This window comes from Impatiens glandulifera, chromosome 7, assembly GCF_907164915.1.
Source record: "Impatiens glandulifera chromosome 7, dImpGla2.1, whole genome shotgun sequence".
NCBI classification, from domain to species: Eukaryota; Viridiplantae; Streptophyta; class Magnoliopsida; order Ericales; family Balsaminaceae; genus Impatiens; species Impatiens glandulifera.
The window spans coordinates 49,812,641-49,840,537 of NC_061868.1; the positions used below are offsets into that span (position 1 = coordinate 49,812,641).

A 27,897-nucleotide genomic window follows, 5' to 3' on the forward strand; every position below is an offset into this window, starting at 1 on the left:
TATATATATATATATATATATATATATTATATACTAATACTCTAAGAGTTAGTTTGTTTGATATATAATTTTTTTAGTTTTATCTGGATTTTGAATAAAATCTTTGTTTGATTTTTTTTAAATTAGTTTTTTTAGAATTTATTAACTACTTTACCCTTTAAATAAATAAGAGATTAGATATTAAATAAAAATGTATTTTGTTATTTAAATAGATAAAATGAATAATAAGACAAATAAAATGAAATAAAAAAAATATATTTTAATTTGGTTAAAAATTCCAAAAAAAAACACACTTTCTTAACATCAAGCACATGAATATTATTTAAATAGATTAAAATTTATTTAAATAGCCTATAATCCAAATAGTTCAATTATATTATACTTTGTTGATAGACCCAATAATAAATGAATAATAAATAAGTATATTATGGTTATGTCTCTCATCCATATAGATAATTAATGTATTATGTTAACCTATCCAACTAAAGATAAATGCACGTTCACTCTTAAAAATACTCAAGTACTATCCATATATAGTTGAAAAACTTAAACCTCACATTAGATATTTCAGTCTGATCGTTTCATCAAAGATCAATATCCATAATTGAGAAATTCAAAATCGATAGAAGATTTAAATAACAATTTCATGAACCGTTTCACTACAAATCCATGTATGTTTCCGCGACTTAAATTTATCTCGATTTATCGACTTAAAATTTTAAGATTATAGTTTTGTAAAATTGAAAAAAATAAATTAAAGATCTACTATAAAAGAACCCACATTAAAAATCACAAATTAAGATTTATTTAAATAGCCTATAACCCAAATAGTTTTATAATATTGTTTCTACAAACAATATAACAGTGTCCATGTGAGGGGTTATAAAGAGAGACCTACTATTGATTTTTGTGATGGGGATAAATAATATTGACAATGACATAGTAAGAGGAGGAGGGTCAAGTCTAAGCAGCACTTTGTTTGGGACATAAAAGTAGAAGGGCCAAAGGACAATAAGTTGAGATCACATGTAAAGATACTCTATTTTTAGCTAAACAAACCATCCATGGATTGCAACCGTCCCAATACAGTCATATCATTTCCAGTTTCAATGGCTTTGATGTTTTTGCCTGTCAACTTATCAATTTTCATCTTAGGCTCAGTTTGATTCAGTTTCATCCTTCTTGATGATTGGTTGGGTCATGGGTGCTACTTGAGTTTTTGGGAATCAAACTAGGCTTTAACAAGTTTCCTACATCAATATCATTGAAGATAACATTAGTACCATAAACAATAGGATCAGGTCTAGGTATTAGGTCCTTAGTAAAGTGACTGTCTTCATCTACTTTGGGCGCAGGTCTAATCTTTTTGAAGTTGGATAGAACTGAAATAATGTCTAATAATGTTTTAGGAGAATTTCAGAGAAAAGCCCTAAAACTTTGTCTAAAGGAGCACAAATGGTCCTTGTACAAAGAAATGGTACAATTAAACCCTGTTTTGTTTGTAGACAAAAAATGATGAAAACGGCCAACAATCGGTTAAAGCAAGACACACTTTAGTTGGAGGAAGTTAAAGATCGATTTCAAAATGGAGCACAAATAACAAAGCAAGCCGTTGTCATGCCAAATAATTGCTAAGACCTTGTTTGGTTGGGGTTATTTACATCAACTTTGGTTTAATTTAAAATGTTTAGTGTTGGTGTTTTTGAGTAAAAGTATTTAAAAATTGTTAATATATATAGTAATAAATTTATTTATTTATTTTTGTAAATATAAGTTATTTTAGTTAGTAAAATAAGGACGGATAAAATGTAGTTTGAGTATGACGAAGGAAAAAATTCATTAATATAATTGGAATTAGTTTAAAAAAATTTAGGGTGAACTTAAAATTTAAAAAAAAAAAAATTATAAATAAAACGAATAAATTATTATGAATTTTGTTATTTTTTAAAATAAAATATAAATTAAAAATACTTAGAAAATTAAAAGGTCATCACATATTGTTTTTTTACCTTAAAATATATATATATCAAAGACATCTAAGCCAAACATAGATATGCTCTTTTTATTGATTTAATTTAAACAATTAAAACTAAAAAAGGGAAAAGATGTAAGAGCTTGTTTGACATTTTTTTTAAAATTCAATTATAATAAATTATAATTTAATTAACTCATTAATTATCGTACTAAATTTATTAATAAAAATATGTGAACATTTTTATTTATAAAAAGAATCATTATATATTAATATTATTTTTCAAAAATATATTAAAGTCCAATCACTTGGACAATTAAAGACACTTTGTTTTGGGCCTAGTTTACAACCTGAATTGATTTTTATTGGACTTTTCAGAAGAAGAAAAAAACAATATGAATTAAAATAAGACTGACTAATGCAATTAAAATTTGTAATTTCTTAAATATATAAATTTTTACAATTTTAAATTTTAGAACTGAAAAAAAATAAATTTATATTTATAAATTAAAATAAGATTATTATTTATTATAATAAATAAATTAGTATAATTAATTTTATAAATATAACTTTTTATATTGTAATATACTTATTATATCAAATAATTGTCTGTTTTACAATTAACTAGTTTACAAACCATATTATTTGAAATGAACTTTTTTAGTTGAAAATACCAACAAACAAACAAAAAATTGGAAACTCAGAAAGATAACCTGCTATACACATTTAACACAAAGAATTGGAAAGCAAATAACAGAAGGTTACATCTGGGGACAAAAAAAAAAGAATGTTACAGTTGAAGGATTTTCTCAAAAAGACCAACACATGAATTAATATATGAAACACAACCATGTGGATGACAAAAAAACATTTGACCATATCCATGTGAATGAACAAAGAACTCAGTTCACAAGCATGTTTGCTGCAATACAATGCTGGAAGAGTGTACATGAATGATGCAAAAATCCAGACAAAATATGATTTAAATGAAAACTAAAAACTAAAAATATGCAACAATTTCCACAATGCTTACTTGCAAGTTGCAAAAGGCCACAAAAAATAAACATGTATAAACGAGACCGACCAATCGAGATATGGAGGAGAGGCAACTGACATTGCTGTCCACATGGTCGTTATGGGCATATATTAAAACAAAACATAGACTCTTGACCATGCTCGGCTCAGCTCAATTGATTGGCTATAGAACCAAACCGCCGCCTCCACCTCCTTCCCCTTCAACCGAATGCATGCTTGTACTGTTGTATGTACCCTGTTGTTAGTGATGACACACCAACAAGGGAACATATGCTAAACTTGGAAATTGCCTCCAAAATTGGCGATGACCAGACTCATGGTATGAAAACAAAAAGACCAAAATGCATGCATGCAAGGACCGGAATATACAGACTCACTCAAATCTCAAAAGGCAACCGATCTACTTATAGCCAACTTAGCCCATTCCGCAGATTCCTTCACCAAATGATCCTCCGATGTCAAACATTCCTTCAAGAACTCTTTGCTTGATACAGAATGCTGAATCAAAGGCCCGGCGTTGGGCCCAAGTGTGTCCGCTAGATCTCCCAAAACTCCAATTGCAGTCTTACTCACCACGTCATCCCTGAAAACAAAACACCATCAATCAAATCATCAAATAAATTACTAAGGTAAATTCTCCATGGTTCGAGTGAAACTCACATGTCTTTCTCTGTATACAAACTGTCCAAGAACTGTAGAACATGTGGTGCATAAGGCATCAGTAACTGAGTTTTAGGTGATCCCTTAAATCCCTGAAAGATGCCAGAGTAGGCTTCCAATATCCCATTTCTCAGAAGATTAGTGTATTCGATATCCTCGTCAGCATCTGATGTGTGAAAGGATAGTTCAGCAGCTCCCTGAAGCATGGGCATTGCATACATCAAGTACTTCTCAAAGTTCTCTCCGATAGCCAGAGCAATATCGCCAAAGCAGGAGAATATAGGAGGCTTCACAGAACGGTGCAACTGATTGCTCGATAGGTCCTTTAATAGTTGAGTCATTATTCCATCGCAATAAGGCAATATCTTATCCTCAATCGCTCTGCATACATCACCCACAACACCAACTGTGATTGCACACACCTGATAATCTTCAAAATTCTGAAGACCCGTTTCCAAATATTTATAGAATTCTGTCATGTATTTCGTAAAATCCTGACCCATAGCGTAAGCGAGAGCCCCAATCGCGAGCATAGCCTCCTCATGTGCCGTGGCACTCTTAGAAGCAAACACTCTCAAGAAGAGATTCATCATCTGGTCAGCATATTGCAGAAAAACATACTTTGTAGTTTCGGACGAGCCTAACTTCTGTATAATGACCTGCAAACATCCACAGAGAAGTCCTTGCAGCTCGTTTTGCTTCTCCCTCTCGTCAGAAGAGAGCTGTTGGGCTTCAACCGTCTGGTGGAGCTCCAACATAATCAGAGGAACTAGTTGCATTACCATGGGCCCACTTTCCTCCGTGGATGACCTAACAACTTCATTCAAGGTTTCATATGCAGCAGTTCGAAGACGTGATTCTCCAGAATCCTCTCTATGAGTCGCAGCTAAAAGAGATTGAACGATTTCCTGCAAGTAAGAGGATAACGGGGATGTTGATTCGACATCCTCGTAACCTTGTGCGAGAAAATAGAGAGCGCCGCAAGCCTTTTCAGCGACATTTGGGACATCTTTCATGCTGTGGAGTAGAACATTGATTATCTGTTGGACATTTGCAGGAGTGATTATCGATGTCTCTATAGCTGAACCATGTAGGAACTCAAACATCCTTCCTAAGGTCCAGGCGGTTGTGTCTTTCACATGGCTGTTTGGATCGGTCATCAGTGCATTGAGCATGAAGGGCAAAGCCTTGTCAACAAGTGGAACGAGTTTGTCAGGTGCAGGACCTTCGAAAATGGAACCAAATGCATACGTTGCAGCTTCTCTCTGTCTCCAATCGGGTTTCGTTATATTCTCTTGAATGAAAGGCATGACAAGAGGAACGATGTCATCACCGACAGTCCTTGCAACAAGACCCAAGCACGTTCCCCCCGCCATCGCAATATTCCAAGCTCCTTCATCCTGATCTTGATCCTCTTCCTGCTTCAGCAAAGTCTCCAGAAGCATAGGAACTAGAGCTGGTAGTGCCTTCTTAGTGAAGTAAAAACAAGGAATCTCAGAATCACCACTGAATTCACCACCATATTCATCCAAGATATCTATCTCTTCGTCGCATATAGAGCTCCAGAACTCCATGGCCTGTAAAGCAACGGGCTCCTCATCGTCCTTCACTGCCTTTGCAGTAATATTGAATATATCATGTATGTAAGGAGCTAATTTGTCATAATAAGATGATGCTATGGCAACTAAACACTCGAAAGCTGCCTGACGTAACTTCAATTCAGGAGAAATAGTCGCCTCACAAACAACTCTCATGATATAATCACGTTCCATGTCATTGGAAAAGTTGGCTTGAGCAAATCCTAGGGCATTATATAGAGCCCTTGTAGCAGCAAGTCTCACATCAGTGCTAGCCTCTGAGGTGTTCATTCCTTGAACGACGGCAGTAAGGATTTTATTCACCTGGTCTTGGTCTATAACTTGAGGAGAAATTTCCTCGCACAAGTATCCAAGAGTCTCGAGGGTTGCCTGCTTGGCATGGACTGACTGTTGGTTAATGTTTGACAAGAGAGATCCTATCAGTTCTGGCCATTGTTTGTGAGGAAGCTCTATTCCAGATACTTTTGCAATGACTTGCGAGGCTGTTGAGCGAGCCTCGTAGGCAGGAGAGGATAAAGTCTTTAATAAGGATGACTTAATTTGTGCCTTTACCGAAGCATCGAGTGACAACCATCTCTGTACTAATTCAAACTTTCTATGCTGCTCTTTGGCATCCAAAGCATTCTTCAAGATTAAACCTGCTAGTTTACGACTCTCGACGGGCTTTTCATCATTTGCCAATTCTCCGGAGATAGAAAGCAAAAAAGTTGGAAGGTTTTGCTCTTGAAACTGGCGCAGGTTATCCTCTGCATGCTTCCGCACAGACCCATCAATTGACTGTGCATTCAGAAGTATCTGAGTGACTTCCATTGCCATTTGAACCTGACAAATAGCTATCAAATCAATATACACAATAATTATGATAATAACCACTCATTTAAGTAGCACAGAAACTACAGCAATATGAAGACTTTGAAGAATTAAACTAAATACTGTTGTGCAACCAAATGATACAAGAATACAAATTTAAAATGCTAGATAAACACACTTAAAAACATTACAAAGAACACATGAACGAAGTTTGTCGAAGATAAATAGAACGATATGTTGAAAAGCATGTCTGCAACTTAAACTAAAATGAAAATTCAGGAACTCATGATGATGGAAATGAAAAAGAGAGTTTACAAATTTCTAGGAGCAAATCAATTATTAACCATTCAGGGAGCAGAAATCAACAAAAGCTAGAGACTGCAATTAAATTCACTTGATCAACACCCGAAACTATATTTCAAAAATAACAGTGCACATATCAAGTAAGTTCCAATAAATTAATCTCATTTATTGTGTCCCACTTGATAGTGGATTACTTAATGGAGATCAACCCAATTTGAATAAACAATTTCCAGAAGGTTCTAGACATGATAAGATTGAATTCGATCAGTAGTAATCAGTGTCGATCAAAGGCAAATTCCGTCCGAACCCAAAACAATAATTGAATTTATTTACCAGATCAATCTAACATAATGAAAATTCAACAATTCCACACACTGCAATTCACAAAAGCAAAGATTGAGCATCGCATATTCGGACAGTGCTCAATCAAAATGTACAAACACCAGATCCCAAAACGTTTGAAGATCGGCACTGAGCTGAATCAGCAGGAAAACAAGACTATACATACATAAATGAACTGTTTTAGCAAAAGTAATATAAGTCAATAAACTTACAGATAATCGATGGAATTGGCCGTTGGACGCTGGACGCAGACAGAAGAATAATGAATGGAAAGTGATGAGGAAACACGAGCGGCGTTTCTGAAACCCTAGAGAGAAAGAAGTAGGCAAATCAGCTTCTTCAGCCCAATAGCTTCAGGAATCGCAGGCAGGCGATTTCCAAATTATATTGGGGTTTTCTTCAAATTACTGCTGCCACAGTGGAGACGGATTTAGGCCGTGCGATTACGATCTGAGGGTGGTGAGTGGCTCAAAAAGAACGCGCGATCCTGAGGCGCGTTGGAATAGGGAATTCTTACTCCTTTGTTATCTATTTTATTGAAATTATCTAAGAAATTAAATGAGAAATAAAAAATATATATAAATAAAATTGGCTCATCCCATGTCTCATTTTTTTTTATATTAATTTTGTATGCTTAAATTTAAAATAATAATAACAAAATTATGTTAAGTTGAAACTAATAATATAATACAAATTCTTAACAAATTTTAATACACATTCTTCATACTTTGTCAGTCTATTAATCTGGAATAGTATACTATTGTTTTTGTTTAGTAAGCATACTTCTTCATTAAACTGAATTTTCTTTTTACAAAATATAGGAACTTACCATTTTTATTATTTTTTGTAATGAAACGATTCATTAATAATCTCAAAAGTGGAATGGTGAAAAATCAAAGCTACACGAATTCGTGATATTAAGTCATTTTCACTGTGGCATTATTGTGACTTATAAGTGTTATAATAGTTTTTCTTATTTAAAAAAAATATATATATATTCATATTTTTATATATTAAGTAGATATAAACTTTGAAATACATTTCTATACCTTATCTTAAATATATATATATATATATATATATATATATATATATATATATATATTGACATTTCTATGTATTAAGTAGATATAAACTTTGAGATACATTTCTATACCGTTATTTTATAGTTTCACAGAAAAATAACATCTACACAGATAAGTTTAATGAAATATTTCAGTTGAATTTTCATATTATATGGATCACCATTAAAAAAAATGGAGTAATCATCGTTTACGAGGAAATTTACCTTGTACTGTATTATTAAGATTCGTTTTAAAAATATTGTCACAATATAGTTTCAACTAAAAACACTCCACGATGTTCTTTATGCCATACAAATATAAAAATTATTTTACGAGATTAACTAATAACATAACTCAATGTACATATACAACATAGTTCAATTTGATATCATATGTGTTATGGCTCTATATTTAATTTTAAGATGTGACATGAAGGAATCATAATATTATTAGAGTCAGTTTTAACACAGATAATATATTCAATATATACAGGGAAAAATCATATTAAAAAAATATTAAAAATGATAAAAATAAAATACACTACTTATTTACCCTTGATTTTGACAAAATTTTAATTAGTGTTTAATGTATACCCATATATTTTAGATATTCAATATTTTCGTTTATAGAAATATATTTAAATATTTAAAAAAAAAAAACCATTAATCTTCTACTACTTCTACGTGTAATATGTTATATAGAAGGACCTACCGAACTGGAGATGTGATGCTATTGGTTGAGTGACTTTACACTTAAATCTGATTGGTCCACGTCATCATAAATGACATGTTTCTGAACTCTCATTTGTTGTCATGACGAAAACTAAAGCGATTCAATTGTAAGAGAGAGACACCATAAGCAAAAACTTCCTATAAAATCTAGTTATTTCTCCATTATTATTATTACACTCAAAACATCATCGAATTCCATCGAACTCCATAGAGAGAACTCATACAGGCGAGATTGCAGCCATGACCGGCTCTTGGAGAAGAAACGGCTCCATGATCGTGTTTTTGATCGTCTTCATTGGTAAGTTCTTCTGTTTTCACTCACCAGATCACATTATTGCATATCTTCTCTGCAAAACCCATCAGATCTATTAATGGATTAGTAGAAATGTAGAAGATGATGTTTTCAAATAATTTGATAACATGTTTAGAATGTTTAGAATTTAGTGAGTATTGTTGATTTACCTGCATTTCAATTGACAGGATGTGTATTTGGCATTTCATCTGCCAAAGAGGAAGCTACCAAATTAGGAACAGTTATTGGGATAGATCTTGGAACAACCTATTCTTGTGTTGGTGTTTATAAAAATGGTCATGTTGAGGTTATAGCAAATGACCAGGGTAACCGTATTACACCTTCATGGGTTGCTTTTACGGATACTGAGCGTTTGATTGGTGAGGCTGCGAAGAATTTGGCAGCTGTTAATCCTGAAAGGACTATATTTGATGTCAAGAGACTCATCGGAAGAAAGTAATGCGTCTTACTTAACCATTTTGTATATTCTAGATTCCATTATTCTTTTGTCACTTGGAGTTCTCATTTACATTTCGATTGATATTAGGTTTGATGACAAGGAGGTACAAAAGGATATGAAGCTTTTTCCTTACAAGATTGTGAACAAGGATGGAAAACCTTACATCCAGGTTAAGATTAAAGACGGTGAGGTCAAGGTATTCAGCCCTGAGGAAATCAGTGCTATGATCCTTGTTAAGATGAAAGAAACAGCTGAAGCATTCCTTGGAAAGACTATTAGGGATGCTGTCGTGACAGTTCCTGGTGAGTGAAGTTCTTCTTTTAGCCTAGTTGATTGTATTTTGTAAGACATAAGCTGAGTGTTTGAACTTTTTAAATGCAGCATATTTCAACGATGCCCAAAGGCAGGCTACAAAGGATGCTGGAGTCATTGCCGGTCTGAATGTTGCTAGGATCATTAATGAACCAACTGCTGCAGCCATTGCATATGGGTTGGACAAGAAAGGTGGTGAAAAGAACATCCTGGTCTTTGATCTTGGTGGTGGAACCTTTGATGTCAGTGTTTTGACCATTGATAACGGTGTCTTTGAGGTGCTTGCCACAAACGGAGATACTCATCTTGGAGGTAATGAACTATGAATGAATGAATGATTGATTAATTCATTTCAATGAAATGAAAAATCATAGGACTATAGAAGATCATTTAACATTATTTTTGTTCATTGAACTTGCAGGTGAGGACTTTGACCAGAGGATCATGGAATATTTCATCAAGTTGATCAAGAAGAAGCACGGAAAGGACATCAGCAAGGACAACAGAGCCCTTGGAAAGTTGAGGAGAGAAGCTGAACGTGCAAAGAGGGCTCTAAGTAGCCAGCACCAGATCCGTGTTGAGATTGAATCCCTCTTCGATGGTGTTGATTTTTCTGAGCCATTGACCAGAGCCAGATTTGAGGAGTTGAACAATGATTTGTTCAGAAAGACCATGGGGCCAGTGAAGAAGGCTATGGATGATGCCGGTTTGCAGAAGAACCAAATTGACGAGATTGTTCTTGTTGGTGGTAGTACAAGGATTCCCAAGGTTCAACAGCTCCTTAAAGACTACTTTGACGGAAAGGAACCCAACAAGGGTGTCAATCCTGATGAAGCCGTTGCTTATGGTGCTGCTGTACAAGGAGGCATCTTGAGTGGAGAAGGTGGTGATGAAACCAAAGGTAAGACTTTTATTAGTTGATCTATCTATTAATGAAAATGTTGGTTAGTGCAGATGATTAAAATGTTATGAATTTAACTGAATTCCAGATATCCTTCTATTGGATGTTGCACCTCTCACCCTTGGAATTGAAACTGTTGGAGGAGTAATGACAAAATTGATTCCAAGAAACACTGTCATTCCAACCAAGAAATCTCAAGTCTTTACAACCTACCAGGATCAGCAGACCACCGTCACCATTAATGTAAAACTAACTTCCCTTACCTTAAAGTGCGAAGATGAAATGATTCAAATGAGGAAATTGATGATTTAACTTTGATTTGATTTATCTTGATAGGTGTATGAAGGTGAAAGGAGTATGACAAAGGATTGCAGAAATCTTGGCAAGTTTGATTTGAATGGAATTCCTCCTGCCCCTAGGTATGTTCACTGTTAGAACATTCTAACCATGACTGAAAAATAAATTGATTGATGGATATTATGTTGACATCGAATGATTTATGTATGAAACAGGGGAACTCCTCAAATTGAAGTAACATTTGAAGTAGATGCCAATGGTATCTTAAATGTCAAGGCTGAGGATAAGGCTTCAGGGAAATCAGAGAAGATTACCATCACAAACGACAAGGGTCGTTTGAGCCAAGAGGAGATTGAAAGAATGGTTAGGGAAGCAGAGGAGTTTGCAGACGAAGACAAGAAGGTGAAGGAGAGAGTTGATGCCCGTAACAGTTTGGAGACATACATTTACAACATGAAGAACCAGATCAATGACAAAGACAAGTTGGCAGACAAGCTTGAAAGCGACGAGAAGGAGAAGATTGAAGCAGCAGTTAAGGAGGCTCTTGAGTGGTTGGATGATAACCAATCTGCAGAGAAGGAGGATTATGACGAGAAGCTTAAGGAAGTTGAGGCAGTTTGTAATCCGATCATCACGGCTGTTTACCAAAGATCTGGCGGTGCTCCTGGTGGAGCTGGAGCCGGAGGTGAGGAAGAAGATGAAGATGATTCACGCGATGAACTTTGAAGTTAAAACTGGATAATTTTGTTGAAGAGAAGGAAGGAAGAAGATGTAGGATATAATATTAAGAAGGAGCTTCTTATATATACTATATATGTCATTGTAATTCTTTCCTGCCTTTTTTTTTGTTTTTTGGTTCTCCCCTCTATTAGGAAGGAAGGAGATGATACATTTTGAAAAAGTGGACATTTATCTTATTATTTTTCTGTGCCTTTTCTTCTCTTTTACTTAGGAAGATAATAAGTCTAATTTAAATGTGTAATCTTCTTGGTAATCATTTATATATTCTTCATTTTTCGGTTTAGTTATTGAAAGTTTTTACTTTTTTGGATTTTCTATTTGTATTTATAGAGTATTTACAAATTGGGATGGATGAAGATTAACACAAGATAAAGTTACTAAAAATATTGTTCTTATTCTTAATTTAATTTGGTGTTATATTATTGTAAGATATTGAAAATATTAATAATTTAGTATTATATCATTTATATATAATATTCTTTATAATAAGTATGTACGATTTGACCCGTTTGACTTTATAATGATATGGAATTTTTGTTAATAATTATTTTTAGATTAGTTAAAATATTTTTCAATCAAAGTGTTTCTAAATGAATATTAATTTTTCAATCTCTTACACTACTTTGAGCAATGAAATGAAAACTATTCTCTATTTGAAGGAACAAAGATATGTACGAAAAAATTCATACAAGTTTCAAAATTTTAATACACAAAATCATAAAGTTTGTTGTATTAGTCCTGATATAGAAACTAAAAATGTAATCCATTTATTAAATTAATAAAAAAAATCAACAAATTATTTGTTTCCTACATTAGGATGACATCAAACTTGCTGTTGGGTATGGATTTTCTAAATAAAATAAATATTTGTCTGTAAAAAAAAGGGTTAATATCAGTTGATTTTGTGGAGATGAATATTTTTTTATAAAAATTATAAAAATATATTAATATATAATAATATTTATTTTTAAATTGAGAGAAATAAAATCTTTACTATTTTAATTAATGAATAAAGTGATATAAATAATTAAATATTAGATAAAATTATGTTTAATTATGCTGAACTTTTATAACGAAAAATATTAAATTTAATTAGTTTGAGTTAAGATTACAATATTATGCATTAACGGTTCACCATTTATTACAATTTGAAATATATATATGCTAACTAACCTAGACTAATAAAAACAAGTACAACTCTTTAACTAACTATGCTAACAACATTTATATTTAAGATTCAACATCAAATTTGATAAACTCAAGACATTTTAACAATAAAAGTTGAAATTTTTAACTAACTAACTAATTTCTCTCTCTATATATAATGATGCTTAATTTTTAAAGTGTTCGGATTGCCGGGTCGAGAACTGTGATTAATTTGGATATATATATGAGAGTAAATGGATACTTGAGTTGTGGGTTGACCCGTCCATAAATTTAAAATGGTTAAAAATAAAATTAAAAATGTTATTTGTATGTTTTGAACTTGCAACATAACAAAACAAGTAAAACCTTTTACCAAGTGTGATTAAGATCTTTTACCAAGTGTGATTGAGATGTGGTTTGCTTATGGATAATAAACCGGTATCATTTGAAAGTGGTTAAACAAATATGAATCAAATATTTGATTGACCAAACTGTGATGTCACGGTGCTAATTATTAAAAAATATGAATCAAATTTTGATTGACAAAATGAAAGTGTAAAGTCACGAGATTAGAAATTAATTCGAAAAAAAATATGTGAGAAAATAAGGGCATGCTTGTTACGTGATTTTTGTACTAGGAATTGGAAAGAGAATGAAATGAGATGTTTGGTTGGTGGTTTTGATTCCAGGATATTGATTTGATTCCCGGATACTCAATAATCATTTAATCCTCTCTAAAATGGGATGAATGAATCCCATTACGGAGCGATACACTTTCTTTCTCATTATCTCCACTCTCTTATTTTCTCTCTCATAATTATAATTATAATTATATTATACGTTATTTTATAATTAACATAATAATAAATTTTTATTTATTTATGAATAAATAATTTCAATCATTTAAATAATATTTAAAATAAAATTTTAGTAATAATTACATTAACTAATTTTATATAATTAATTTTAAATATTATATATTAATAATAAAATTAAAATAAATTAATTAAAATATAAAAATATAAAACTAAAAATAAAATAACAATTTTATATAAAAAATATTAAAAAATTAAATATAAAATATTTTAATAAAAATTATTATTAAAAAATTATACCATGTTATAATATATTATTAAATAAAATATTATATTTAATTTAAAATATATAATATTTGAAAGACTTTGTCTTATATTATTTATATTTAATAGATAATTATTTATTTATAATTAATAAAAAATTTAAACATTCAACCTTTTTTTGTTATAAGTATTTTTATTTTTATTTTGAAAAAATATAATTAATATGAAAAAATGTTAGATGTTTATATTTTATTAAATTATGTCACTTAAATCTTTTATAAATTTTAAACAATTATGTTATAAAAATAATAATATTTTATATTTTTAATTTAATAAAATAAAATTAAAATTAATCATAATTTTAATAACAAAATTATATTTATAACTTTTCTCTTATAAATCTAAATGTTGTTATCAATTAGAATGAGAATGATTAAAACTCTTAACCAAACACTACACTTTTATAATCATACTCATTCACATTCCACACATCTATCAATCCCAATTATATTCCCATTTCATTATTTGAACCAAGCATACCTAAGTGAATAAAATGTGGAACTTTATTTGAACCAAACATACCTAAGTGAATAAAATGTGGAATGAGAACGTTATATTTTTTATTTTAATATATTATTCGTAATTTATTAACAATTTTAAATATTGAATAAATATTATTAAATATTTTTTTTTATTCTTATCCGTGTGTATGGTAGGTAAATTTTGCTAATTTTTTAAATTGATCTTATAACATTAATAAAATATAAGTTTCAATATTTTTTCTTTTATAAGTTTCTTTTAAAATACTTTCATTAGAATACTTATTTATATAAAATAATATTTTAAAAAAAAATATTATTATTTAAGCCTAATTTTAGGCGTTTCCAAAATTGAGTATATTTAAATATTAAATGTATATAATAATTCATTATTATTTCTCATAAATTTTAGTATCTATTAATTTTTATTTCATAAATGCGATCATCAGATCACAAAAACTCTTGATAAGCCGACACTTGTAATATCCTACGGCTAATATATACCCAACTCTAGAAGTGATGTAATTGGTTGAATGACTTCGCCCTAAAATATGATTGGTCCACGTCATCTCAAATGACATGCTTCTCAACCCTCATTTGCTCAAATGACGAAAAATAACATTTTTCCATAAGCAACGTTTCCTTTAAAAAGCTCCATATGTCTTCGCGAAAGCTCTGATCGTATCACATTCTCACTCCTTCTTGAAGGTTGAAGAAGACCAACTTCATTGAAGAACTCTATACTTTTCATATATATATATATATACAGAAAGAGAAAAGCAGGCGAGACAGTAAGTTGCAGCCATGGCCGGTTCTTGGAGGAGGAACGCCTCCCTCATCGTGTTGACGATCGTCTTCATTGGTAAGTACTTCTGTTTACACTTCATCAGATCTCATTCCTGTTGTTATTTTAGTGTGTTTTTAGTTTGATTTGTGATCATTATTGCATAGATGTACTTTATAAATCCGTAGATCTAGAATTGATGAGAAGTTAATAATCTTTTCTGAATGCTGAGTAATGTACACTAAACATGAGTAGAAATGAGGATAATGTTGTATTCGATAATTTGATATCAGATTTAGTGTGATTTCTGATTTATCTGCATCTCAATTAACAGGATGTTCATTTGGCATTTCATCTGCCAAAGAGGAAGCTACTAAATTGGGAACTGTTATTGGGATAGATCTTGGAACAACATACTCTTGTGTTGGTGTTTATAAAAATGGTCATGTTGAGATTATAGCAAATGACCAGGGTAACCGTATTACACCTTCATGGGTGGCTTTTACGGATACCGAACGTTTGATTGGTGAGGCTGCTAAGAATTTGGCAGCTGTCAATCCTGAAAGGACTATCTTTGATGTCAAGAGGCTCATCGGAAGAAAGTAATGCGTCTTGCTTAACGATTTTGTATTTTCTAGATTCCATTATTCTTTTGTCACTTGGAGTTCTCATTTACATTTTGATTGATGTTAGGTTTGATGACAAGGAGGTACAAAAGGATATGAAGCTATTTCCTTACAAAATTGTGAACAAGGATGGAAAACCTTATATCCAGGTTAAGATTAAAGACGGAGAGGTCAAGGTCTTCAGCCCTGAGGAAATCAGTGCTATGATCCTTGTTAAGATGAAAGAAACTGCCGAAGCTTTCCTTGGAAAGACCATTAAGGATGCTGTCGTGACAGTGCCTGGTGAGTGAAGCTTTTCTTTTAGTCTCTTTGATTGGAAAGTAGTTGTTTTATTCAAATAAGCTGAGTGTTTAAACATCAATTTGTCTGCTCCAAACTTGCAGCATATTTCAATGATGCTCAAAGGCAGGCCACCAAAGATGCTGGAGTCATTGCTGGGCTTAATGTTGCTAGGATCATTAATGAACCTACCGCTGCAGCCATTGCTTATGGATTGGACAAGAAAGGTGGTGAAAAGAACATCCTTGTCTTTGATCTTGGTGGTGGAACTTTTGATGTCAGTGTTTTGACCATTGATAACGGCGTCTTTGAGGTTCTTTCTACAAATGGAGACACTCATCTTGGAGGTAATTATCTATGAATGACAGATTTCAATGAAATTCCATCATGCTGAATGAAACAAAATCTAACATGTTTTTCTTTTTCTGTTGTTCTAACTTGCAGGTGAGGACTTTGATCAGAGGATCATGGAGTATTTCATCAAGTTGATCAAGAAGAAGCATGGAAAGGACATCAGCAAGGACAACAGAGCCCTTGGAAAGCTGAGGAGAGAAGCTGAACGTGCAAAGAGGGCACTAAGTAGCCAGCACCAGATCCGTGTTGAGATTGAATCCCTCTTCGATGGGGTTGATTTTTCGGAGCCATTGACCAGAGCCAGATTTGAGGAGTTGAACAATGATTTGTTCAGAAAGACCATGGGGCCAGTGAAGAAGGCTATGGATGATGCCGGTTTGCAGAAGAACCAAATTGACGAGATTGTTCTTGTTGGTGGTAGTACAAGGATTCCCAAGGTTCAACAGCTCCTTAAAGACTACTTTGATGGAAAGGAACCCAACAAGGGTGTCAATCCAGATGAAGCCGTTGCTTATGGTGCTGCTGTACAAGGAGGCATCTTGAGTGGAGAAGGTGGTGATGAAACCAAAGGTACGTCTTTTATTGATTTACCTATCTATTATTGAAAAATGTTCAATAGTGCAGATTATTAATATGTTACAAATTGAATTGAATTTCAGATATCCTTCTATTGGATGTTGCACCTCTCACCCTTGGAATTGAAACTGTTGGAGGAGTAATGACAAAATTGATTCCAAGAAACACTGTCATTCCAACCAAGAAATCTCAAGTCTTTACAACCTACCAGGATCAGCAAACCACCGTTTCCATTCAGGTATATATTCTTAATTCTTCTACTACTAGTAGTTTTCAAGGAAGCATTACAATTACATTACAGTGCATCTAAATCTGATTCTGATAACTTCATTGATTCTTATGATAGGTGTTTGAAGGTGAAAGGAGTATGACAAAGGATTGCAGAAGTCTTGGCAAATTTGATTTGTCTGGAATTCCTCCTGCTCCCAGGTTTGCTTCACATCTTCTTCTCCCTTTGTAAAGTTGATACATTTATCCATCCTCTTAACTTGGTTTTGTATAACAGGGGAACTCCTCAAATTGAAGTGACATTTGAAGTTGATGCCAATGGTATCTTAAATGTCAAGGCTGAGGATAAGGCTTCAGGGAAATCAGAGAAGATCACAATCACAAACGACAAGGGTCGCTTGAGCCAAGAGGAGATTGAAAGAATGGTTAGGGAAGCTGAGGAGTTTGCTGATGAAGACAAGAAGGTGAAGGAGAGAATCGATGCCCGTAACAGTTTGGAGACATACATTTACAACATGAAGAACCAGATCGGTGACAAAGACAAGTTGGCAGACAAGCTTGAAAGTGACGAGAAGGAGAAGATTGAAGCAGCAGTTAAGGAGGCTCTTGAGTGGTTGGATGATAACCAATCTGCAGAGAAGGAGGATTATGACGAGAAGCTTAAGGAAGTTGAGGCTGTTTGTAATCCGATCATCACGGCTGTTTACCAAAGATCTGGCGGTGCTCCTGGTGGAGCTGGAGCCGGAGGTGAGGAGGAAGATGAAGATGATTCACGCGATGAACTTTGAAGTTAAAACTGGAGAATTTTGTTGACGTGTAGAATGTTTCAGAAAAGAGTCTCTTTACGGGCTTTTCCCTTCCTTAGTTTCTTTTGTTTTAATTTTTGTTTCACAAGTTGAAGATACTTTAGAATATGGATGCATTGGATTTTATGGTGTTTCTTCGGGTATTTTGTGTTATGATGATTTGGTTTTTATGTCTTGATTAAGAAGACCATGAGGGAATATCAATAATCATAAATAGAGATGTTGAATTATATTTACTCATCTTTTTTAAGTGTAATAATAATTTTCAATTTTAATTATTTAAATTTGTTTTAAAAACTGTTTTGAATTTTTTTGTTTTAAAATAATAATTTTTTATTATAAATAAAGGCACCAAAAGAAAAATAAATAAATACATAATGTGAGTGTTGTTTAGTTGAGAAGAAAAGCATTATTTCTTTGTTTGTCATATTTAAAACTATATTTGGTTATTCATATATCGTAGCACACTTTCCAGGTTAGGATTCTCGAAATTCACATGACAAAACTTTGTTCCGGTTAGGATTCTCGAAGTGTTTCACATGACAATTTGTTCCTGTTAGAATTCTCGAAGTGTTTAGGGTTTAGGGTTTAGGGTTTAGGGTTTAGGGTTTATGGTTTAGGGTTTAGGGTTTAGGGTTTAGGGTTTATAGGTTAAGATTCTCAAAGTGTTCCACACTTTGTTCCTATCACATACCCGGACTCCTCGGATTAAAATTCTTGAAGTGAATCAAATGACACTTTGTTCTTTATCACAACAAAATATATATGATTACTCGGGACATCACATAAATAATTAAGCAATTTGTATATAATTTTTTTACTAAGAAATCTGGGTTATTAAATTAACTTAAAAAAGAACTGTACACACAGATTTCAAATATCTGAACCAGAATTAGTAACTAATTCATTCAAGCACTTTCTGAATTCAGTATACAAATTTATTAAATAAATTTAAAGTTTAGTCTTAAATATGATCCCCACCATCAAATTCAGAATTTGGAGAAAACTGTTTTAAATGAAGGCAACCAATCTCCTCCTCCTCAATCTTAAAAATCTAAATCTTCAACTCTTAAAGACCAGCTTTTGGATCATCAGAGTTGGCTGCTACAACACCCATTCCGCCATCTTCTGTAATTCCGGGGGCCTTGTCCTGATCCGTTGATTCAAGCTCAGACACGAGTTGATCAATCTTGCGGAATTGGTAAGGCCATCTAGCGTTGTAAAGAAACTGGCGAAGATCAAACCGGTTATCCTCCGGTGAATAACTCTGCACAATGAATTGAGAATCAACCACAAGATTTTTAATAAATTTGTTTTTAAGAAATAATATATACTTGTTCTAGTCAGTCTTCTTACCTCAGCATGATAAGAGGGAGTGAGCACAGTCATTTTATGTCTATTTATGGAGTAGTACTTGTAGAAATGTTTCACTTTTTCCGACACTTCAGCTGGAGACAATCTCGAACCCCATTTGAAACATAGATTCTACAAACAAACAAACAAACAGTCATAACTAACAAGAAGGAAATCTGATTGAATTATAAAGTTGTTATTCTTAGGAGAGAAACAAACCTTGAACATCGATACAGGTCCACATCGGAAAATCTTTCTCAACCTTCCATAGACTGAAAGCTCTTCATATGTCATTCCCATGTCCACTTCATCAAGCTGTTTGTTTCAAACATGTAAGTGTTTTTATCTAGGATTTGTAGAACAAATATAATCAAAATTCTATAACTTCTTTTTCTATTTATACCTGGCTGTAGTTGGAGCGGATGGGCTCAAGTTCAGCAGTTGGAGGAGCAGCTTCAATTTCTGCTAAGGATGAATAGCCAAGATGAACCGCAGCCCATCGCAGAAAACTACGAAGATCCTGTTTGCTAATACTTCCAATTGGATTTATATCTGCAGAACTACAATCATACTGTCCAACAAAGATCATCTAATCAACATCACTATCCTAATAAGCTACTACCAATTCAAAAAAAATTATTTATTTATATACACCTTAGTTAGGTAACCACGTAAACCTTCGTCAACATTGGAGCTGCCTAATACCAGATAAAAACCAGGTTTCTTGTGAACCCAAGGGAGAAGTGAAGCTAACATGAAAGCCAGCACCATCCTAATTCTGGCTTGAATATTTTGTAATGCCAAGTTTTCAGTGTTAGACCCGCCATCTATCTGCAAGTATTTAAAATCATTACCTTAACTTATCAACAAAGCCCTGTAAGCCCTGTATTTGTACATATAGGTGGGGGGGTTTCACCTTATAACGCGGTCGACTTCCTGTAAGTATTTCAAACATAGAGAGAAAAGATGAAACAACACTATCTATAGCAACATCAAGATGCCACGACCCAATTTCCTCAGCTAGCACCTTTGCTCGTGTCCTTGTGGCATCAGAACTGAAATTAACAAACCTTGTTACTATCTAATGTGTAATTCTTACTGCTATTATACAGTATAACCTTCAAAATGGTGAAATTCTTAACTTACTATAACCAATAATGCATTTTTTATTATTTGAGAATTTGTTTTTACGAGAAATTAGTCAAACTAAACCCAGAAAGACTGACCTATTTTCTGATCCCATGAAAACAGTGTAAAATACACGTTTTGCAAATTCCTTGCTATCAGTAGGGAACTGTCCATCACGATAATTACCAATTCGTATAGCATCTGCTTTGACTTGTTCATCTCCGTTCTTAATATCTGTAAAAGCGCAATTCACCAATATCAAAGATCTTCATCGAGTTTAGTAGTATGTATGGGTCAAAGCTAACCTGTAACCACAATCTGGCACATGTAGCCGACAATAGCTGCAACAGAGGAGCTATCAGCCCCACCAGAAAGGGGAAGAAGAAACCCTGATGCTCCACTTCTTCTTAGATAATCCCAGAGCCAACAACCAGGTCCAAAGGCAATTTCCTCCTCAGGAGTATGATATTTTATCTATGAATAACGGACACTAGATGAAAATACAGCTACTTTTTCTTCCTTTTAATGAAGACAAAAATCGAAAGTGGCAAGAAGATGTTCTGAATGCTAGAGTATCCATCAAAGGCTTCAAATTTCAAAACCACAATCAGCTATAGAACTAACCTTCAGTGGACTTGAAAGGGACGCTCTCAGGTTAAAAGACTGACAAAGCTTGTGATGAACCACTACAGATGAAATGTGAGGTTTGTCACTTGCTTGCTCTTGGAAGCTACTTATAGATCCTCGAAGACTAGAAACCTGAAATTAACACAAGTAGTTACTTAGATATCATGCTAAAGAGATAAAATCATTAGATCAATAAGATCCAAATTCAAAATGTTAACAATATCCCTATCAGGGTTTTTTGCCCAATTAAGATCCAAATTAAATAATTTAACTTAAAGATATACTAAGAACTATCCATTAAAGCCTTGGAGAAATTTAAAAGCAGGCATACCGCATCAAGATCAATTTCAGCTATTGCCACCTCAACATCTTTCAAAGAGAATTGTGAGCCTTGAGCAACAACATCACCGTTCACAACTACACAACAACACCCATCTGGCACAACAAAAATGATCATTAAAACATCATCAAACATCTTTATTTTCGAGTTAAAACAATATTATACCATAGTAAAGGCGTCCACCATCACACCCTTGTTGATTGCTATACATGTACACTCCCCCTCTAGTATGTGTAGCATCTATAAAAGCACGAAGGCGAAGATCAAGCTTCCTTAGTTGATGGTGACTTCCACTAGCATTCATAAATACCTCAACTCCGTTCAATGCAAGTTCAGCATGTGGTGGACTAGAGGTGAAAAGCTCTTCACAAACTTCTGCTGCAACCGCTCTGTAAACAAACTGAAAACTTGAGCCTAAAAAGTTTATTGCTTTAAAGGTGGTAAACTAGTGTCATCGATAAAAACACCTACGTATCTAAAAACTGGATATATCCATAACCAAAAGGCACTGTTTCCTGGGATAATGATTCGGCAATTCCACTTGGGAGATGAAATTCCACGAGCTCCTTGCGCTTCCACGCTGTAAACCAGCGAAGCTCCCTGTAGTTTCCATCATTTGCAAGCCACATTTTCGGACGAATCATTATAATTTTTCTGTTTAGACAAAGCACTTGACAATTATAACGTTCTGATCCTCTAATAACAGGCATGCCAAAGCTACATAGTATACCATCTGTCCAGTCACCCAGCAGAATATCATCCAAGCAGTCCCATCTGCAAGAAATTAATCACAAATTAAAACTGCAGGCTTGCAAAGCAATGGTGCATCTATCTATCTATCTATCTATCTATCTATTCATTCATGGTTTGATTACTCACGCGTGTGAAACGGTGTCGAGTTCTAAGAAGTGATCTTCGCAGCCGTATCCAGTAATTTCGAGCTCTGGGCCAAGTCTAATGACTGCCCCTGCTTCTTTAGCCCTAGAAATGGATTCCTTGATATTTTTTAAGTTGCAGTCAAAATCCATTGCCCATTGATTCAAATTACAAGTAGCCACCTTCAACAGCCTCATCTTCTACGATTTCTGTGTGTAAAACAGCCGGGAACCCGTCTCTAGTTCAATCCCGTGGCAATTAAGATGAGTAAAATGAAGCAAATCGTTTTTCTTTGTATGAAAGGATTGTATACGAAATTGATAAAGAGAGAATCAACAGCAGCGGATGGGAGGGATCTGATTCTACCTACACTATGGAATTCGACAAATGGGATTGTCGTACGACGTTTCTTCTTCTTCTTCCTGTATTCGCTTAGTTTAAGGTTAGTTTAAGACCAGGCCAACTGACCAAATGCCGTCTGTGAAAGAAAGAGAGGACGGCATAGATATTTTTTATTTGTATTTTGTTTTTATAGATAAAACTATTTTTATTATATTATTTTTTTATAAACTTATTTTTTTTTTTTTTTTTGAAGAATCGGAATATCATCGGAACAAAAGACACAAATATCATCGATTTCATACAAAAACCGCAGAATAGATTAGAATTGTCATCACTACATTTGGTGAATGGATGAAATTCAAACTAAGACCAAATAAAATAAGAAATCACATGTTATTGAGATTCAAGAGATCAATAAAATAAATAGTATAATAATATATGTACTTGATGAATATGAGGGGTACTCTTGATCGTTACAAACATGGGGAAACCCTATTATATGTATTTTCCCCTTTTTTGGTAACTACAATTTGGCCAATTTCATATCATACAAAAGAAACAAGCACCACCTATATTTATATTTATATATTCTTCTGATACCTTCCTCTGTTTTCTCCGTCGTCGTCTGTCAAAAAAAAAAATGAAAACAAACAATTCTTCTCCTCTACATTTGTCGTCAAGCCCGAACAGGTAACCCGTAATTGTAATAGGTCCTGATTCGGCCATCCCAACCGCCGGCCACCATAACTAACCCCCACATGTGTGAAGTTGACGAGTTCTGGCAAGCACTCTTAAAAAACTTGTACTCAGATCGACTTATCTTTGGCGCTGTCACAGCAGCATTCACCGGAAGCTTCTCCTCCGGCCAAGTTGCCGTCCCTTTTGTTAATGAATCCAAGAGAAATGCTCGTCTCAGAGATAATAAACAATCGGGTGATGCAGACTCCATTCTTTGGCATAATTCTTCTATGAAATGTTCGTTTCCAGACATGCATTTTGCCAGATCGTCTTGTTGTGGTGATCCGATCGCGGTTGTCTTTCTGCCACACCAGGGTATGGCTATTGAAGCGTTGGTGGATGAAAAGCTTTCGCTTGAAAATATCTTTTTCACTTTTTTAGGATGGGGAGGAGACCCTTCTTGTCCCATGAAGTTCCATACATGGATGCTCGAATGTTCCTCACTCGCAGAGATTACTCTTTTTCCATCCGAGGTAAATGATGCAGTTACCTGACTTCCCAGAACCCGTGAACCTATATCAAAAGGAATAATCAAATCGCATCCTTCAAATCATCCACCAAAATACCAACCCAAACATATTCAATAAAAAATAACTCACTCTTGAATTTGTACATGACGTCGTGCCCATTGATTAGCCGAACTTGTGAATCCGCAGAAGTGACAAGTAACTTATTCGGGTCATCCGGGGAAAACTGAACACCACAATACAAAGTGTGATCATCATTCATGAATCCAAAACTAAGTTTTACAAAACAAGTTTAAAGAAAATGCCATCAATTTACCTCAAAGCCAGTTATCCTCTTGCAAGGAGACTTCTTCTTCCCCTGTAAACATACGTGATCGTCCAACTTAAATTGGTTACCTGCATCAAACCAACAATTAATAACTTAAATACCATTCCTGATCATAAGGTTTGTTTCGGGCTCTGGACATGTTTTTTTTTTAATACATACCTACAATGTCATAAAACCGGCAACTTCCATCCATCGAACCGATAACTCCTCCCTGTATATAACCTCCTTTTAAGATGGATGAACAATGTCTACGAAGAATTAATGATTTGGTGTAAAAAGAATAACATACATTTCCACTTGGGTAGTAGCAGACGGCAGTCACGATTTCTTTGACATCAATCCAGTCGACAACTTTACATCCATGCACTTTCCAGATACGAACTTTTCCGTCAATTGAACCGCTGATGAAATAATTATCATCCACAGGATTGAATTCTATTGAAGTCACTGCATTAAATCAAACATTTTAATGTAAAAAATCTCCATTTCTTTTTAAAAAATCATCAAAAAAAAAGCTCACCATAGTTATTGTGGGAGAAAACTTCGAGGCATTGATGTTGCCCGACTCGCCATAGCCTCACTGTTTCATCGATCGAAGATGACAACAAATACTACATAGACCGAAAAATTAAAAATATTTTAGTCAAACCTGTAAAAAATTAACCAAATGAGAATCAGTCAAGTGAACAGAAAAGAACAAACTAACTAACCCCTTTTGTGGACCATGAGAGAGCCAAGATCTCACCACAGTGCCCTCGAAATTCATGCAAAGGTTCTTCAGTTATCTTGAAAACCTTCGGTGGTAAGATGACACAAGCAGATTCAGACGATTTCTTCATCTTTCTCGTCGACTTGCCACCACCACCATTGTTGGTTTTGTCTTTATTTGAATCTAAAGACACTAATTTTGAAAGATGGTTTACAGATAAGTACAAACAAGAGGGATCAGTCTGTTGAATATCAAAATGGTGGTTAAGACTCTCATCATCAACATTATCATCTTCTTCATCATCAATCACCTTCCATATACGTACAACTCCATCTTCACCACCAGTTGCTAAGTATTTACCATCGTGGCTAAACTTCATCGCCAAGATTGCTCCGTCGTGGGCTTGAATTTCTTGACCTTTAAGCAACGAAGATAGCTCCTTTCGATTCTTCTTGTATGCATGAACTTGAACCCTTTGAATTCCAGTTCCTGTTGTAGAGCTATTTTTGCTGCCAAATTTCTTAAACCAACTTTTCTTAACTTTCTTTTTCAAATCCACTAAATTGTTGGCTTCTTCTTCCTTTCTTCGTAATAGCCGTTGTACTAAAGAAGATGAACCAAATGTTTTTTGGAATTCCTCCGATGTAATAAGCTTATCCGTACCCACTTGACGCAACCCATTAAAAGAACTATTCCGACTAATTCCATCAGCCATCAGAAACTCCATCCCATTATCCAAGTTTCTGATTTTCAACAGATCATCTTCTTCTCTGGACAATTCAGCATCTTCGGCCGAACAGCAAGTCGTCATGGAAGATAGACTAGACAGAACTCTGTCCTCCAGGTATGAATCTCTCAGCACGGTTCCACTGTCTTCTCCAACTCTGTCAATCCCAATTTTCACTTCATTGTTTAAAACATTGTTAGACTCTTCTCCCTCTTTTATTTCCTGTTCTAAGCCTGATGAACCCATCCAGTTCATAAATCTACTACGTCGTTGTTCATAACTAGCATCCAAATTCTTGGCCCAAGATTCATACCCAAATTTATCCCATCGAGGGCTGGGACTGCAATCCTCAGAACAATCTGATTCAAACTCAGAAACTGAAGTGATCTCTTCACGAGAATCAAAAAACTGTTCCTCTTCTTCACTAAAAGAATTCATCACCATCATCCCTCCAGTTCAACCATAAAAACCTATATCATAATATAAATTGGGATAATTTCAGTCAAACAGAAAAAAACCCTTTTCATCATCTTTTCAGAAATGAAAACCCACATAAAAAAACAATAGAATACACATCATAGATTTATCTAGATAGACGATAGATCTTGCTATAAGATGAACAATTCAAATTGCCATTGCCCATAATCTCAAACGATAAGTTGAATTCTAACAAGAAATGTCCCAAATCGATAGTTCAAGAAATCAGATCACCCAATACATGAGAAATAAAAAAGGAATATGAATAACCTGTTCCTGAAATTTGCGGTCAAACCCAGATATGTTTCAACACACACACACACTTGTGGAACAACAATGAATCAGTCTCCTCCAACAACAAATCCTGGGAAATGAAAACGTCAATTCCAATAGCAGTTCGATCGGACCGACGAAGTAGAAGGTAAAGAAAGATCCAGACGACGACTCGAACCCAGAAAGGAGAGTTCAGAGAAAAAGAAAAGGTCTAGAGATGGGTAGATCTCTCTTTTTCTCTCTTCCTCTCTCTTTCTTTCTTTGTTTCTTTCTCTCTATCTCTCTCTATACACCCACTGTACAAAATCTCATTAATATGGCCACTCTTTGCCCAATTTGATGCACCCTTTCAACCAGCGGTTGTAACAAAGCAACTCACTTTGCACCCGTTTTGTTTTTTTAGAAATATTCTTATTTTTTTTAATATTTATAAATAAATATCACCCAATGGTTTTTTTTTTAATTAATAATACCCATTTAAACTTGAATTTTATTTTTTTATTTATGAAAATATCTTATATTTTTTTTAAAATTTTTATAAATAAATATCACCCATTACATAATGTTTTTTTTTTAATTAATAATACATTAATACTAAACTTGAATTTTATTTTTTTAGAAAAAAACAATTTTTTTTAATTTTTATAAATAAATATCACCCATTACATAATGGGTTTTTTTTAATTAATAATACCCAAAATTTTATTTTTAAATATATAAAACAAAAAAAAAATCATAAATTGACACTACAATTATTAACATCCAAAAGAAATTACATTAATTAGTTAAAATGGGTAATCTAAATATAATTGAAATATTTCATATTGAGAAAATTCAACCATGCTAAAATTATTAACATTTCTATTCCTAATTTATCTAATATTGAGAAAAGGCAGGCCTAATTTAGTTAGTTTATTGTATTTGGTCAAATAAAAAATATTAAAATTGATTTAAAATGTGATTAAGTTAATGAAAACCCCACAATCTGCGTAATCCCTGAAATAAACGTGATCTTACAGTCTAATCAAATCTAAATCCCTCAAATTAATACAGCTAACACATGATCTTACATCATGCCTTTTGGGTTTTAATTAATTAATTTGCTACTAATTATTTATTAACTAATTAATAATGTTTCTTAAAAGGTAAAAATCATGAGAGCCACATGAATTGCATAAATCCATTCTTGGGTTATAATCTAACACGTCCGTGTATTATAGTAGTTATATTATATATGATTATTATAGATTTAATGTTTTGTAGGCCAACTAAAAAGCATAATCTAGAGCTACCTCCAACCAACCTTTAATTCAATAAAATAATTAAACTTGTATAGGAGTATGATTTTGACTATATTACTCAATTAATTATACAATATTCTCAAAATTATTATATCTTAGTGTTAATTCTTATTTAAAATATCATAATTGAAAGGTGGTCAAACTTAGTCGACAAGAAAAATAATTTCTCGACCTTCCACTCGTAAAAACAATTGCTTGTATTACATTAACTTGTTTTTATGATAAAAATATATTGTATTATAAAATATGTTTGAATAAAATACTATAAGTAATAAA

The 27,897-nt window shown here is 33.4% G+C and overlaps 5 protein-coding genes across 6 annotated transcripts; 2 read left to right on the top strand and 3 right to left on the bottom strand.

Moving 5' to 3' along the window:
- Positions 1–2,844: 2,844 nt before the first annotated feature.
- LOC124945450 (importin subunit beta-1-like) lies at positions 2,845–7,094 on the bottom strand. Its single transcript, XM_047485895.1, has 3 exons — positions 6,933–7,094; positions 3,668–6,087; positions 2,845–3,590 (listed from the first exon to the last, which is right to left on the bottom strand). The coding sequence occupies exons 2-3, from the start codon at positions 6,079–6,081 to the stop codon at positions 3,392–3,394; spliced, it is 2,613 nt and encodes an 870-aa protein (XP_047341851.1). The 5' UTR covers positions 6,082–6,087; positions 6,933–7,094; the 3' UTR covers positions 2,845–3,391.
- Positions 7,095–8,661: 1,567 nt separating this feature from the next.
- Positions 8,662–11,804, top strand: LOC124945452 (luminal-binding protein-like). The gene is made up of 8 exons (XM_047485897.1): positions 8,662–8,813; positions 8,996–9,263; positions 9,355–9,569; positions 9,649–9,891; positions 10,001–10,480; positions 10,569–10,723; positions 10,817–10,899; positions 10,993–11,804. The coding sequence occupies exons 1-8, from the start codon at positions 8,756–8,758 to the stop codon at positions 11,501–11,503; spliced, it is 2,013 nt and encodes a 670-aa protein (XP_047341853.1). The 5' UTR covers positions 8,662–8,755; the 3' UTR covers positions 11,504–11,804.
- Positions 11,805–14,941: 3,137 nt separating this feature from the next.
- LOC124945451 (luminal-binding protein) lies at positions 14,942–18,063 on the top strand. The gene is made up of 8 exons (XM_047485896.1): positions 14,942–15,144; positions 15,401–15,668; positions 15,760–15,974; positions 16,076–16,318; positions 16,416–16,895; positions 16,985–17,139; positions 17,248–17,330; positions 17,407–18,063. Exons 1-8 carry the CDS (start codon positions 15,087–15,089, stop codon positions 17,915–17,917), a joined length of 2,013 nt encoding a protein of 670 aa, XP_047341852.1. The 5' UTR covers positions 14,942–15,086; the 3' UTR covers positions 17,918–18,063.
- A 750-nt stretch (positions 18,064–18,813) lies between these two features.
- On the bottom strand, positions 18,814–22,733 carry LOC124945443 (glutamine-dependent NAD(+) synthetase). 2 transcript variants are annotated; one of them, XM_047485888.1, is made up of 14 exons: positions 22,263–22,733; positions 21,855–22,157; positions 21,549–21,772; positions 21,375–21,478; positions 21,041–21,175; positions 20,722–20,890; positions 20,515–20,650; positions 20,205–20,343; positions 19,943–20,119; positions 19,692–19,859; positions 19,508–19,603; positions 19,292–19,420; positions 19,006–19,202; positions 18,814–18,967 (listed from the first exon to the last, which is right to left on the bottom strand). In XM_047485888.1, coding segments are annotated over exons 1-14 (2,172 nt in total). In that variant the 5' UTR covers positions 22,457–22,733; the 3' UTR covers positions 18,814–18,966. The 2 variants fall into 2 exon arrangements, with proteins under 2 accessions (XP_047341844.1, XP_047341843.1); XM_047485887.1 differs by having other exon boundaries at positions 18,814–19,202.
- A 278-nt stretch (positions 22,734–23,011) lies between these two features.
- LOC124944751 (WD repeat-containing protein 44-like) lies at positions 23,012–26,624 on the bottom strand. Its single transcript, XM_047485090.1, has 8 exons — positions 26,318–26,624; positions 24,845–26,040; positions 24,655–24,745; positions 24,424–24,581; positions 24,294–24,345; positions 24,123–24,202; positions 23,939–24,032; positions 23,012–23,852 (listed from the first exon to the last, which is right to left on the bottom strand). The coding sequence occupies exons 2-8, from the start codon at positions 26,015–26,017 to the stop codon at positions 23,278–23,280; spliced, it is 2,223 nt and encodes a 740-aa protein (XP_047341046.1). The 5' UTR covers positions 26,018–26,040; positions 26,318–26,624; the 3' UTR covers positions 23,012–23,277.
- Positions 26,625–27,897: the final 1,273 nt, after the last annotated feature.